Here is a 16,150-nt window from a genome sequence, read left to right as displayed (position 1 = left end):
ATGAAGAGTTAATTAACCAGCATGGGCAGCGAGTCAGCTAAGCACAGCTGGAGGCGTTAAGATCCAATTGCTTTATTAAAGAAGGCTGGGGTTCTTGTAGAGCATGGCATCAGCAAGGCCAAGGCTATAGGTTTGTTTCCCGGGGATGCACTAAATAGCATGTATTTAATATTTAGGATTTATTAAGTGCATATATATATAAATTGATGGAAAACAGGAAGAGTTGGTGGATGGGACAGATAAGTCTGCTTGTGGGATCCAGTAGTGCAATCCAGTCAACATGAGTCTAATTGTTTAAGGATCTATATCAAGGCTACATTCACACAGTCTTGAAACCTCCTGTTCATACCACATCTTTCAATAGAGGCTTGCATACTGTCTGTTTGAACATGCAACTGAAGTCAACCCTGTCTTCTGTTTGCAATTTTCACTTGTAACTAGCAACAGTGACTAAAGCAAAATCAAAGATGGCGATGTTCAAAACTGTGAAGTCTTATAGCATTTGACATGACAAAAGTTTAACTGAGGTGCGGTTTCATCCATCAAGATCTAATTAAAGAACGGCAGCTTTTATACCTCCGTAAAGAGCAAAGCATTTGAGTCACACGCAGACCACAAAACTGTCTGGAGCAGCTCTGGGACTGGATTTAAACCTTCAGATGAACAAGGCCCATATCTGCATCCTTGTAAGTCTTACACATATAAAACCTGTAAGATGCATATGTTTGTCCAGTACACTTCCATTCACACAACATGGCTTCCCTGACAATAGAGTCATGGAAATTTAACTGCATCTGAAAGCTTCGGCAGCTGACTTGCTTCGCTGCTCTATCAGGTAGTGTTGCTTTTAAAATTGATCAGATGAAGGCATCTTAGTTGAAAGGATGTGACACAATCATTAGATTCAGACATGCCTTGCAGCCTTCCTCCCTCTCTGTGCTGCCCATGGAGGCGGCATTTGTCAGCTTTTGGACACAGCCTTTAAATCAGCTGGTTTAAGTGTGTTTGATTAGGGTTAGAGCTGAACTTTGCAGTAGATCTGCAGGAACAGGATCGGGCACCCCTGTGGCTTAAAAACAGAGGGAGATTGTGAATCCAAAAAAGAAGGTAAACTGCTGAAAAGGAGGTCAGCATGGTAGCAAAAGAGTGCAGCACCTTAGTGACTTGGTGAATTCCCTAGTGAGGGACTTGGCAAAAAGAGCCTCGTGTTTTAGGATCATTTTTAAATGTACAAAGTAAATCTTTCTGTAGCACCTTCAAATGGTTAATTTTCTAGAAATCTCATATTTGAATAGCAATACACGAGATGCCTAGATGAGAAGAATGGAAGTGGCATTACCTTATTGGATTTCAAATACCACCATTCATTGTTTAGAAATATGTATCATGCAAATTGCATGCAAAAACATCAAAGAATATGTTAGATTCATGCTTTTAAAGTGCACATTCATCACAGGCAGCGGTATTTTTCAGCAGTATTACTGCAAATGCTTTGTTTGCCATTTACATATAATGGAACTATTTATATTCCAAAATACTCATTGCATTCACTTTGCTGTTTCTTTTTTTAGGATTTAGAAACTTCTGTGTGTTTGCTATTGCATTAGGAACTAGCATTCACCAGCAGTCAGAGTTTGTTTTTGAAATTCTAATCATAAACTTCTTACATAAAGTTGTGCAAGTTAAATGCCATAAGCTTTTAAAAAGCCATAAAAGCAATGCAGGATTAATGCAACCCTGATGTTTATGAAAGATCCTAGAGAATAAATAGATGATCCGTGCCTGATTGCAGATTTAACACAGATTTAACACAGAACCAGGAACGTTCTTGAAAACAGCTTTACGTCAATATTTTTTTTTTCAGCTCGTGGTTTATGCGAACAATATTTTCCTATGCAGAGCAATGGTCTGTGGCCCTCTGATGAGACAATGGAACAATAAGAAGAGGCCATGTTCCAGAAACATTTGTATTGTATTTGTTACTTTGTTAATTACCTTTCAATTTCAATTGAACCCATGTTGATAAATTGTGAGAGCTTGTATTCTAGTCTTCAAAAAGTACATTTCAGAAGATATTGTTTTCAGTTAACAAGACTGTGTTTAGCATTTGATGAATAATATTAAGGTTCTATTCATTTTCTCAATAGAGAAATAGTTTTGGTTTTAAGGACAGACAATGAAATATCTGGAAAAGAAAAAGAAAAGGAAAGGATAGAAAATAAAAAACAGGTTTAAAAGCCCAATTACTAATTACGTATCATGAAGATCCACCAATCAGAGAACTGTTACTATGGAAACAGAAATTGCTGGAAAAGAGCTTAGTGATGACTTCAAACTCCCATGAAGCATTTCAAATAACGTAATCAAGTCTATGTATGCTCTCAAACTACTTACTGTGTATATTCATATATGAATATTTAGCAATTAGATAGATAGATAGATAGATAGATAGATAGATAGATAGATAGATAGATAGATACTCTTATGTTGAAGTTTTTTTTTATCCCCATGGAGAACATGATTGAGAAGAACTTGGAAGCAAGACTGCTAAAAAAAAAAAAGTGGGCAGCTGCTCTCAATTAGTGACCTGTAGGTCCTCTCCTAGTTCGTCTTCATTCTTCTTTTCTCCATGTGACCTCAATAACCTTAACGTTTTCTTTAACTTTTGTCTTTTTAAGCCACAACACCCTCTGTTGCTTTACTTAATTATTTTTTCGTGGACTGCCATGCAATGCCTCTATCTTTAATTACAATCACATATGAAGACGGGGTGGGGGAGGATAAGGCAGAGGAAGTGAGAGAGGAGCTATACACTACTTTGATCTTTCCTGCATTGCCTCATCTGTTGGAAATAAAAAGAATAGATTAGTGGTTGCTCAAAGCTGTGCTTCTGTATATACACTATAGAAAATGTTACGATGTTACTGGAACTGGGTCCATGATAGTACTCCTCTGTAATGTAGTGATGCTGTGATTATACAGTATGATTGTGATAAGTGATAGTTGTTGCAACTAATGCTGTGATTGAGTGATAATGTAATGTTGTTACCCGTTGGTGCCTCGTATGTGATTTTAAGACATTGTGATTTTGGATATTATACTTGTCTGAAGCTGGTGTTCTGGTCTCCTGGGGCCAGTTGCACCAGCTGTACACTAGTTACAACTTAGCCTAGTTCTGACGTAAATAGACACTAAGCTACAAGTTACAACATATGCACTACTAAATTTTTCCTTCCGTTGCACCATTGCACACTTAGTTGACACATAACTCTACGTATAAACTAAATATTTATGGAAGCATCTGATCAGGAGTAAAAGTTGGAATAAAATAACTGACTGAGCGAACTGCATCAATATAGTTTACACTCACGTACTTATTAAGAGAGAGAACAATGTCAATAAACTTATTTTTTTCGCGCTTCTTCAACACCCCATACAGCGCTCCTCTGTGTGCTTCAATCTGTGTTTGCATATCAAATTAAATAAGTATGTTAAATAATAAACAAGTTACAATAGAGGATAAATTTAAATTCACATCATTTAAACAAGTTCTCTTCATGTATTTTATGGCTTCTATTGCATTATTTAGGGTGAACATCATATTATGCGACTTTGTGTTACTTTATGGAGAGCTTACAAACTACTAGCTATGTCCTGCCTTGCGAACAGCTGCATGGTGTGAATAATGGACCGAATAATGTATAGAATTAGTTACAAATTAGCTAGCAGATACTCTAGTATGTACTCTAGTAGTACTCTAGTTACTCTAGCCTCTAGTGTGGTCTTAACATTTTAATTTAAGTAAGACCTTACGAATGGCTGGTGCAACCCTACCCTGGTGCTGGGAAGTCAAAATTGTATGATGCTTTGTGTGATGTTTGAATATTATTGTGATTGTATGATGCAGTTATTCAGTGTTCAATGATTTGTGTGGTGTTGTTGCAGTTATGTGATATGACACTTTGTCACTATGCACTGCTGTGATTGTGGAGGTGTTCTAGAATTTTGTGTCTTTGTTGTGATATTGCAACTAATTGTAATGTGATTGTGTTTATTCAAAGTTAAAAAATGATAGTAGTGACACTAGTTGTGTGGTATTTGAATGTTGCTTGCATGACCCTGGCATGTGATTGTATAATGTTGTGATTGTGTGATGCTATTGTTTGATAGCACATTGTGTAGTGGTGTGGTGTTATTTTCGGGATGCTGTTATGAAATTGTTTGAATTTAGTATTTTTTTTAATTGTTCTTGCTTGAACTTCATCCCTGTAACATGCAATGATTGTGTGATGTGAACGAGCAATACTGCAATGAGATTATATGTTGTTGTATTTGAATGAGCTCTTGTTACATTATAGTCCTCCACGTCCGCTCCGTTCTCAAAACTCTGGCAATTTGATAATACCTAGAATATCAAAGTCAACTGCGGGCGGCAAATCCTTCTCCTATTTAGCACCCAAACTCTGGAATAACCTACCTAACATTGTTCGGGAGGCAGACACACTCTTGCAGTTTAAATCTAGATTAAAGACCCATCTCTTTAACCTGGCTTACACATAACATACTAATACACTTCTAATATCCAAATCCGTTAAAGGATTTTTAGGCTGCATTAATTAGGTAAACCGAAACCGGGAACACTTCCCATAAGACCCGATGTACTTGCTACATCGTTAGAAGAATGGCATCTACGCTCATATTAGTCTGTTTCTCTCTTACTCCGAGGTCACCGTAGCCACCAGATCCAGTCTGTATCCAAGTCAGAGGGTCACTGTAGTCACCCGGATCCAGTATGTATCCAGCCCAGATGGTGGATTAGCACCTAGAAAGGACCTCTACAACCCTGAAAGACAGCGGAGACCAGGACTAGAGCCCCAGAGACAGATCCCCTGTAAAGACCTTGTTTCAGACGACCACCGGGACAAGACCACAGGAAACAGATGATTCTTCTGCACAATCTGACTTTGCTGCAGCCTGGAATTGAACTGCTGGTTTCGTCTGGTCAGAGGAGAACTGGCCCCGCAACTGAGCCTGGTTTCTCCCAAGGTTTTTTTCTCCTCCATTCTGTCACTGATGGAGTTTTGGTTCCTTGCCGCTGTGCGCCTCTGGCTTGCTTAGTTGGGGACACTTCATTTACAGCGATATCGTTGACTTGATTGCAAATTATTGCACAGATACTATTTAAACTGAACTGAGCTGCATGATGACATCACTGAATTCAATGATGAACTGCCTTTAACTGTCATTTTGCATTATTGACACTGTTTTCCTAATTAATGTTGTTCAGTTGCTTTGACGCAATCTTTTTTGTTTAAAGCGCTATATAAATAAAGATGACTTGACTTGACTTGACTTGTGATTGTGTGATGCTGTTGTTGTTGTTTTTTTCCTGGGATGTTGTGAATGCAATTATGCAATTAAATTGTGTGGTATAGCAATTCTATACTGCAGTGATTGTGTTGTGTGGTGATTGTGTGATGATGAGAGTTGATCTGATGGGTGTGGCTCTTGGCTGGCTGCTCTGTTGTTTTCTAATATCCTGCATTTCAGCCCCACTGTTTGATATCTAGCTCCCAACTGTTCTCTCGGCTGAGGATGTGTGTTGGGATTTGTGTGAGCATGTGCATGTGTGTGTGCACATAACTGTCTGCTAAAGGAATGATGAAGGGGATTTGACCATATGTGCATGTTTGTATGCATGGGTGTTATGTGTCTGTTCTGCTGTATGTAGTAACATGATGTGTATGTAACACATCATAACCATCAAGACAATAACAGCTGGTCTGTAGATGACCACAGATGGACAGAGAGCATGCACATCCCCCCAAACACACACACACACACACACACACACACACACACACACATATTGGCCTGTTTCCCTGGTGACTAGCAGGCAGGTGCAGCTTCTGCCAGTTTTAAACTTTTGCAGTGGAATTGCAGCAGAATTCCTTGTGGTTTTTTGCCAAACTCACAGCCAGACGCTACTGGTCCTTCTCAGTTAGTGAGCCATCTTAAGCCTCTAATTAAAAAATAACCATAATAATCACCATCATAATCTTCATTATCTCCCTGTCTCTCATTAAAGGACTTGTGTCCAGTGGCTAGTGGATATCTATCTATCTATCTATCTATCTATCTATCTATCTATCTATCTATCTATCTATCTACCTATCTACCTATCTATCTATCTATCTATCTATCTAAATATCTAAATATCTATCTATCTATCTATCTATCTATCTATCTAATATGCAGAAGAAAGGAAATATCAAAATAGTTGATAGTGTATAGCAAAATATGACTATTTTGCAATTATATTATACATTTTATAATATTAATTATATTGCAATACATATAATTGCAAAATATTCATATATGAATATACACAGTAAGTAGTTTGAGAGCATAAGTAGACTTGATTGCGTCATTTGAAATGCTTCATGGGAGTTTGAAGTCATCACTAAGCTCCTTTCCGGCAATTTCTGTTTCCATAGTAACAGTTCTCTGATTGGTGGATGTTCATGATTCATAAGTAGTATGGTCCTTCACGTTCTTCACCAGTAATTGGGATGTTAAACCTGTTTTTTATTTTATTTTCTATCCTTTCCTTTTCTTTTTTCTTTACTTTTCTTTTCCAGATATCTCATTGTCTGTCCTTAAAAGCTTATACATTTAATTCTACATTCACAATCACCATTTCAAGTAAGCATGCACAGCATTTAAATCCTGAGTCTTGCCATTGCACAACAGGAGATAATATAGACAGCAATATACTTATGTCAAAAGCATAATTTGATTTTGCAGTCAAGGATTCAGATCTTTAATGCGATGCAACAGCTTGCATGTAAATCGTAAGGCACTAATGTTAATTATTCCATTCTAGCCAGCAGACTGCAGCAGAAAGGACAGTTGCTTGAACATAATTTGCATACAGTTAAGCTTTGCCCTATGCTCCTTAGTTGAGTCAGGCCTTTATATTTTAAAACTGATCATTAATGAAGCTGTCTTGAGAGGAATGTGAGTGTGAAGGTGTGATGGTATGTCCGCTGGAGTTGCCCTCAATCAATATGCTACTAGCAGATTATCTGATTAAGTCAATAAACAAAATCTTGTTTTTAGTGTAGGATATAATGCTTCTTGCATGTTTAATAAGCACAGTAATGTGAGCAGGCAGGGGTTGGGGTTGAATGGGTAGCTGCAGGCTAGCTGGAAGTGATAATGTACAACTCTGGCAGACTTGTAGACACTCCAGTGGATTAGTGTCATTATATATTACACTAAAAAGTTCAGAATACAAGGTTTTTCTAGGCCGCTACTATGGAATAATATGGGTAGACTTGCATCTATCTATCTATCTATCTATCTGTTTTTCTGTCTGTCTGTCATTCTATCACTCTGTCTGTCTGTATAGCTGTTGTTCTGTCTGTCATTCTCTCTGTATGTTGTTCTGTCTGGCATTTTATCGTTCTATCTATCTGTCTGTCATTCTGTTTTTCATTCCGTCTGTCTGTCTGTCATTTTGTTATTGCCTCTGTCTGTCTGTCATTCTATCATTCTGTCTGTCTGTCTGTCTGTAGGCTCAGAAGGGTCTTGTAAATGGAAATAAACCTAAATATATAATATTATACTATCATTTTGTATCCATCAAACAATATGTATGTTAAATATCCAAGAAATCATGATATTATACAAATAAATGATTCAAAACTTTATAAATCCTCTGTGGGGATTTGCATTTTTTATAAGCAAAACCTTGTGTTTTTAAGCTGCAGATTGAATTCTGATTCTGATTCTGAATACAGCATGTTTATTTAGGCACATCATTTCACTTCAGTTCATTTGAAAGGCATCCTCTGACACAGAAGCAGAAACAAACCAATAAATAAAATAATAAAGTGGCTTGCTGGTTAAGCATCTTAAGTAACTGATAAGTAGCACTTACTCAGTTTGCTGATTAATGATATGCTTGTTAATTGGGAACAGCTGTGGTTTGGAGAAGGCCGGTGGTCTAAATTACAGCCAAGCTGCTGGGTAAAGACACATTACTTCAGCTCTCCCTTAAGTACTCTTACTCCTTCTCACTCACTCACTCAGTCACTCTCTTCTTTTCAGGTCTGGTGAGATTGGTGTCTGACAACTAGGTGCGCAAGGAAAGACTGGCTTCCCCTTGAGCTAATACTGCTAAAAGCCCTGAAAGGCAAGTGGCATCGGCTCTTAGCTTCTGTGTGGAGTAAAAGCACAAATAAAGCATGTCACTGAGGATCAGCTTGGTGCAGCTATATTTCCATCTTTTTCATCATGGTGGTTTCAAAGTTCAGCAAAATACAAACTTTACGCAACAACAATCCCACATGAAGAAATTTTGCCAGTTGCTTTTTATTGATTATTTACTTTTCATTTCTTTTTTTCTCTTCTTTTTTTTTTATGGAATATTGCACTGATTATTATAAATGATTTTTGGACATTGTTGTTTTTCAAGTCATGTGCTCTTCTAATCTTAAATGAAAGGAATAAATCCTTCAGCAAACTGTCACTCGATTACAGCAGTTAGCAAACCACAGTGATCCAAAAAGTTCCCAATTGAGAAAAATCAAGTCCTGCCCGTTTTACTCAAATATAGAAACAACGCTTGTAGTTTCCATTTAATGCCAAGTTCAAGAAAATTTGGGACTTTGTCATGTACCTGTGAATAAAACTGTGGGTTCAAAAAAAAAAAAAAAAAAGAGATGAACTGTACTGTTTCAAAAGGTTAAATATTTTACCTAGTTTCTTTCCAATTGGTTCAGGAACTGAAAACTGTTGTTAACGTTACCATTACTACAGTAGCTAAAGTCGATCAGCAGCAATCATGTTCTTTCAATTGCTTTGGAGAAAATGCAAGCATTTCCCAGTCCCATCTGTTTTAGCAGACGTCTTAACAAACCCAATCAGCATCTTCTGTAATGCAATTCACATTAGGCAGGAAAACTAATTAAATTCTGCAAAGACAGCCAGTTCTTGTCGTTACGCATATGAGAACAAATTACATACGTGTTGTAAGCTACAGTAAGAAGACGACATATACAACTTAATTTAAGAGTGCAGATTTTTATATAATACTTAAATGAGGTAAAATAAATATATTTGGCTTTCTGTTCAAGATAGAGACTCGACTCAAACTCAGTTTCTACCATGGTCTGCTTAACGTTACACTACTGTTCTTCACCCCCCCCCCCCCCCCCCCCCAAATATTAATTGTTAAACAAAATGAGTAAGTACATCATAAAACTATTTTCTAAACAGTGTTTTGCCTTAACCTTAATCACTTTGGAAAGCCTACAATAATTATTTATAAACTTTTTTTTCCTTATCGTGTTTACATTTTCTTTAGTTAATAAAAATAAATAAAAAAATAGTATAGCCAAAGCACAACTCACATACTTACTAAAACATATGCAAGTAAGTTTATATATCCACAAGTTGAATTGTGATTGACAGGAGTAGATAAACACATTCCTCCTGTCTTTCATGTCGAACTCCATTATTTGTAGTTAGAGGACTATGGTAGCTTTGAGGAAAGTGAAATGGAAATAAAAATGAAAGAATTGTGGGAACTACAGGATATTGTTTTTTTTTTTTTTTTTTTTATGAAAGCATAATTGGGACCATTGTTTCAGTTTGGCTTTTGAAGTCAACTCCCGGCCAACTCTCTCTAACAGCATGTGCATGCATTAGGATGTTTCTAAATGAATTCTCCTGAGTTTTCTTATCTTTATTCCTTATTTATTATTTTATTGAGGACGCCATGTAACAGAGGCTGCATTGGTTGCTTTGAAAGGATTACACTCCAACACCTCCAGGCGAGGTTTGCTCATCGTACAATTTGTGTGAGCATTTGCAGTTTCCGTTTCGCAACCAGACTGCCTGAACAAATCTGAGTTTAACACAAACAGGGTGCAATGTTTTCCTCAACAGTGTCTTTTTAACGATTTTTTAGGATTCATATTGTGGGATACCTCTTCACCTGCTTGACTTATGACTTATTTGATTAGTCTAGCTATACAGATGCTGCCCATGGGCACTATATTTGTTGATACTGTACTATCTTAACAGCAGTTTGAAGTGTGAAAATATAAGACGGTAAAATGTGTCTTCGTCAGTTCCCTTCCTGGCTGCTCTGTACTTAAAAGAGAGTATGCTTCTCTGCATGCATTGAATCTTTTACAATCTGCATGGATTTAAATACAGTTAACCAGGATTATTTCAAATGCTCTAATGCACTACATCTGTGGAAATTAAAATTAATTTGGTGGCCCATTTTATGGTGCTCACAGACATATTGGAAATGTTTAGAATCAAATTTTAGTGAACTGTGTACTGCAGTGTTATTTTAGTCTCATTAAGATACTATTTTTGTTTTTATTAATATTTTTTTTTCAGTTTCTATTTTTATTGTAGTTTTAGTTATAGTTTTAGTAATTTTGTTGCATTTTTGTCATTTAGTTTTTTAATGTTTATACACCTTTTATTCATTTTTATCTCAGTTAGTTATTTTAGCACACCAAGTTAATTTATACGAACAAGTCTAAGTGGTACCATTTTCTGTCGTCTTGGTGAGTAAAATGTACTCCTATTTTTGTGTTGCTGATTTAAAGTGTAATTTTTTTCTTTTTTTTCAGTTATAAAAATTTATCTTTTACTAGCCTATACTTTTACTCAGCTGTAGTATACTGCACATAAATAATTGAAAACTGCATAGTGTTTTTTTAAATAGTACAGTGCAATTTTTTACAAACAAATCTATGTAGGGTGCACAGTACATACAGGAATGGAAGGACTAGTATGATATATCTCAAACTTAGCCAAACATTTCATATGATATGCTCACAGTGGCATTTAGTTTTCACAAAGTGGTTATGTTTTATAATACTATTTTTGTGTGTGTGTGTGTGTGTGTGTGTGTGTGTGTGTGTGTGTGTGTGTGTTTGACTTTTGTCATCCTAATCCGATAATAATTGAAGAGACCGGTCACAGTTTATAATTTTTTGGTTCACTTTTCACACTAAAATGGAAAGCAATGTTGTGTAACGGGATATTTATTGTACGTGCTTTTTGTTGAATACTGCTCATCGTTGCTAATGTTGTAAGTTATCTCATCTATGTATCTATGAATATGAAAATATTGTATGTATGCAGTATTTATAGTGCAAAAATAGCATGCATTGTAGGTTGATACGCTATAGCTGACACTGCCATTCTCTTCTCCTGTCTGTTTTTTTCCTCTCTCTGTCTCCATCTGTTCCCGCTGCAACTTACCAGATTCATTATTTAGATTGAATCACTGGTCAGGCAATTCCCATGGCAGGCGTTCAAGTTAGCATAGTGCTAAAATAGCCCGCTGCTGTATACACGTGTCCTGTCTGCTCATGTGAATGAGATTGCTCACTATGTATAAAAGGTTAGTTTGCCCAGTGCCCAACCATGTAGACCAACAGAGAGCTGCTTGGTTGGTGTGCTTCCTATATTGCTAGTTGCTTCAATATTGACAGTAGACAAAGGACTTTTTTTGGCAATAAACATTTGTAAAGGTGGTCCTAGTGACTTGCCCTATATTCCAGGTCTTCTGAAGTCATAGGAAAGCTTTGAATGAAGAACACCCTGATGGTCTGACTTTCGGTATTATCACACGCAATAGGTAATCTGCCTCTTCATAGTTGTCTTTTGGCACCCTGAGTATGATCAGCTATTTAGTCAACTATTTAAAAGGCATTTTAAAGAAAATAAAACTAATTTCTGTAGTCTATTTGAATGTAAATTGTGGTAGGTTTAGGGTTGGGATAGGTGTATAGGTTAATAAAACACAATCTAATAGGTAGAAAATAAAATTTATTGTTAGCTTCCGGTTTTAGCTATATCCCTTCTATCCACAATCTGCCATGTTTATCTTCACGCTAGAGCATTTAAAAACAGTGTTCAAGTAACAAATGTCTTATTAGAGCTACAGAAATTATTCATTCAAGAGCAGTGAGTGATTTTCTGTTTTTATTTTATTGTTTGGGTCATTTTAACAGCATATTACGCTGCTGTCATCTAATATAAACATGCAATTTCTTTCCTGTTAAGCTGTTTAGCTTATGTGTGTTTTTAACATAAACTTGTGAGTATTTGACAGTTTAAGCACAATAAGACATGAAAGATAACAGTGTGACAGCTGCTTTCTGTGTGCATGCTCCAAATGTGTGGCTTAGAAAACCCTATATCAAAAGTTTAAACTGATATGGCTTTAAAACACATGATTGCAGCACAATAGACATGATAATCAAAATCCAACAGATGTTTTTGGCAGAGTATCTAAGGTTAGAGCTGTAAAGTCACAGCCCTATTCTGGAAAATGGGGCGGGGAACAGCAGCTCATTTGCATTTAAAGATACATGCACGAAAACAGCCTGTTTCTGCTTCCACTCAAAATGGCCATTTTCAAAATGATACAGTAAATGATCTGTGGAGTTTTTTTAGCTGAAACCTCTCAGACACATTCTGGGGACACCTGAGACTTATATTACATCTTGTAAAAAGGGTGCCGTTAATAATAGGTGCCCTGTAAAGGCACAATATGTCGACGCTAGAGGCACGTATTCAAAATAAACAAAGATCAGGTAGCGTAGTTTATTGACGGTGTGACTGAGTGTGGAATCATGGGAGTTTTCATCCCCACAGCCGATGCAATCTGACGGGACTCGGGCAGAAATCATGTTCATGGATGAGCTAATGATTTATTAACGTAGTAGAATGAAGCAGCGTGTTTTCTACAAAACAAAACTGGAAATCGAGGGGTTATGACATCATTGACACAATGACACCATGGACACGGTCTGTGTCACTAGTTAAAAAATATAATATCTCTCCGCCAAAAAATATAAAACACTTCTATCTATTTATTTATATATATATAAAAAAAAAAATCTTACATATTGTGCCTTTAAAGTTAAAACTATTAGTGTTTCAAACAAGCAAGTTTATATTTATGATAACAAATTAAAATAATATGAAAATAAACACCGGTCTGCAATATAAAGCAGCAAGACCGTGTGTTTTTGCCACACACATTGAAGTTACAAATGGTCGCACCTGTTCTTACCTTAAAATTAAGGTGGATATTGTTCTCAGATGAACGGCACTTTGCATGCATACACATTCAGCACATTTTGTAGACTGACTTACTGTAATCTTGCTTTTGTGGTTACAGAAACATTTGAAAATGTTTCTCGGAGGCCATTCCTTCATGGTAAACAAAACTCTTGGCTGAGCGAAAACACTGGCTGAAAGAACAATGGCAAGAGACACAAAGAACAAACTAAAAATGGAGGAGGAAAGGAAAGGACGTAACGTGGCCAAGAAAGGTGACCCATACTTGGAATTTGTGCTCTGTTTTTACCCATCCAAGTGCATACACACAGCAGTAAGTAGTGAACAAACATACACACACCCCCAGAGCAGTGAGCAGCCATTTTTCGGTGCCTTGTTTTGAAGGTGGAAGAGAATGCTGGTTATTCACCTACAGTCTCTACCCAGATTAGAACCCGCGACATTTGAGTTACAAGGCTGACTCTCTAACCACCACGAATGAAGTAACTTGTGTTGAAGAAGAATAATGGTAGGCTATATTATGAGGGTCTATCTACAGCTCTGCGGTAATTTACAATTAAGATAGTAATTCCAGCTCAAAGTAACAGCTCGTGTGTTTATTAATTTGTTAACGGCCCACTGATTGCTCACTATCCATTTGAAATGCCACATTTGCACTTGAGGGTAAAATTGCAAAACATTATTCTTCTACAAACTCTCGGAGTTGTAATTCAATTGGCCAATCTCCGTGAAAACATTAGAATGTAATCCACCAGCTTTCCTCATCATCTATCATATTCCAGCCTTTCATCCCCTCACACAGTCTGTTGAATATTTATGAGTTTGCCGACGTCACCGGAGCGCTGAGCAGCGCGTGAAAAGTGGGATTTGAGGGAGGGAGCATGCGGGGAGCGCGAGAGAAGAACGCTGCCATGCAAAGCGTCGCTTGACAGCGTCTTCTTCACTTCCACCTGCGTTCGTCTCGTAAGGATTGTGGATTTCATCTAAAATCGCGTCCTACTTCGATGCATGCTTGCTTTACCAAATAGACGGAGCCCCGCGAAGGATGCTGCACACGGAGGATCGTTGTTTGACATGCACTGACATTTAAAATAAGCCTTCTGAACTGTGCACATCTCGTGCTCTTCGACTCCTGAGTGCACAGCGTGATTAAACGCGTGCTTTTAATTGGAGCGTAATCACCGTAGGCTGCTCTGACACATTTCTAAACGTTTGTTATGGGGGTCAACGCAGGAACCCGAGGCGGAGGGATTTGATTGCAACCTCTATCACGTGTTTACGCTTATATATCGTATATGCATCATCGTTTACGCTCGCTGATCAGCTGTTAGGCTTGTGAAACTGCGGCGCGCGCGGGTTGTTGTGCGTGGTGCTGAAAGGACAGCTCCCTCCACAGCGGATCATATGGATCAATATTAAGGGTCTGGCAGTGTCGCTCTCGGGCTTTAATGGCTGTGGCACGCAAGATCAAAACTCTGCTGACGGTCAACATTCTGGTGTTCGTCGGGATCATCTTGTTCTCCGTCTACTGCAGGATCCAGGACCGATCCGAAGAGCTCGTGCAGGTCGGGAGGCTCTCGGATCAGAGACTGCGAGGCAGGAATGCCAAAGTTACGAACTCCATGGACAGACAGTCCATTCTCAAAAGGCTCGAGCGACTAGAAGATGTGGTCTATAACCAGTTAAATGGTATGTGGGCTTTAAGCATCTTTGACGTTCACAGGCATTACATAATGCATGGCAGATCAGAGTTTTATGGGCATTTAGATATGGTTTTATCTAGATTCACACTTTGGATATTACTGGGATTGTCATCCTAATGCTTTAACACATGACAAGCAATAAACATGTGAAGAAGAGCAAGATAGGATTAGGTGCGCATAATCCTTATTTGACCTATCAAAATATATCAGTCAAACGGATTAAATATAATGATTTGTTAGAGAAAGGACAGTATAATAGCAATGCCTGATTGTAACAGTAATGCATTTGTCCTGGGTCTTTAACTTGAGGGTGTTGTTCTGAAAGTTTTGTTACATTATGAAAACAAAGTATGCATTGTCATGTCTTTCCATATGTGTTTTAATTCTTTGAGTCAGTTGAATTAATATCAAATTAATGTGAAATTCTGCATGCTTGTTTGAATCCTTACGAACTTGCAGACATCATTTAATAAGTAGTAGAGAATTTTTATCCATAGGCTGTCTCCTTGTTTTTTACAAGCAAAATATAATGCAAGAAATGGCAGCAGTGAATCATAATTAAAGTAACTACATATTGCAATTGTTCTACATTTCCTATAATGTTTGAGAAACTTTTATAGGAAAAGCCTGGATTTAGCATGGAAAAGCATGGAAATTTAACGTCCTGTCATTCAACAAATTGTCATATTTTTTGGCTAATTTGATCACGCTTCTGGCTGCCATTACGAATGTCAGATTTGTTTAGTACGTTTTACCACTTTTAAGTCCATTCCACACAGTCCCAAAGATTTTACCTCAAAATCAGTCCAGAAAATAATCAGCAGCTTCTATCCGGGCCTGTAAAAAGAAATTGTCCTACTGTGATCTTGCTTCCCATACACTCGTCCTTGCCTTAACCACACTTGTGCTCCCTCTTCTGAATTCTTTTCTTAGAATATTGGAGCCCATTTCTTCAATCATTATGTTCCTAGATCATTGAACATTTTCATCTGGAGAACACGTGAAAGTCATAGATCACGTGATGTGCTATCTTTCCTTTAGAAGACCTGTTTGCTTTTCTTAGTGCATCTGTTTGATCTGATTGTTATTCTGTAAGACCAGCACCATTTGTGTATGAAGGGGGTCACTCTGTCAGTTTGAATTATCCTTCTTGCATTTGGAAGAAAGCCAAGAGGCACTGCTTCACAAAAAGCTCTCTAATGTGCCCTACTGATTGAGAGGGCTTTCATTCTGCACAAGTGCCACCACATATTTCCCCCGGAGGCTTTTCCACTCTGTAGAATTCATCAGTCTGTCACAAATCTTCTTGATGTTGGGGC

At 37.5% G+C, this 16,150-nt stretch overlaps 1 protein-coding gene across 3 annotated transcripts in view; it reads left to right on the top strand.

Moving 5' to 3' along the window:
* The first annotated feature begins 116 nt into the window (after positions 1-116).
* Positions 117-16,150, top strand: part of LOC109089974 (polypeptide N-acetylgalactosaminyltransferase 9) — a 90,827-nt gene continuing 74,793 nt past the window's right edge. The window contains exons 1-2 of one of the 3 annotated variants that reach the window (XM_042723537.1): positions 117-686; positions 8,116-8,200. Coding sequence is in view for 2 of the 3 variants with exons in the window: in XM_042723534.1 (XP_042579468.1) it covers positions 14,577-14,817 (241 nt within the window). In the remaining variant the exon portion in view is untranslated. Of the gene's footprint in view, positions 687-8,115; positions 8,201-13,310; positions 13,383-13,948; positions 14,818-16,150 lie in introns of those variants that run through there. The other 2 variants (XM_042723536.1, XM_042723534.1) reach the window with 2 other exon arrangements.

This window comes from Cyprinus carpio, chromosome B5, assembly GCF_018340385.1.
Source record: "Cyprinus carpio isolate SPL01 chromosome B5, ASM1834038v1, whole genome shotgun sequence".
NCBI classification, from domain to species: Eukaryota; Metazoa; Chordata; class Actinopteri; order Cypriniformes; family Cyprinidae; genus Cyprinus; species Cyprinus carpio.
This window is presented reverse-complemented; position numbering and strand designations above follow the sequence as displayed.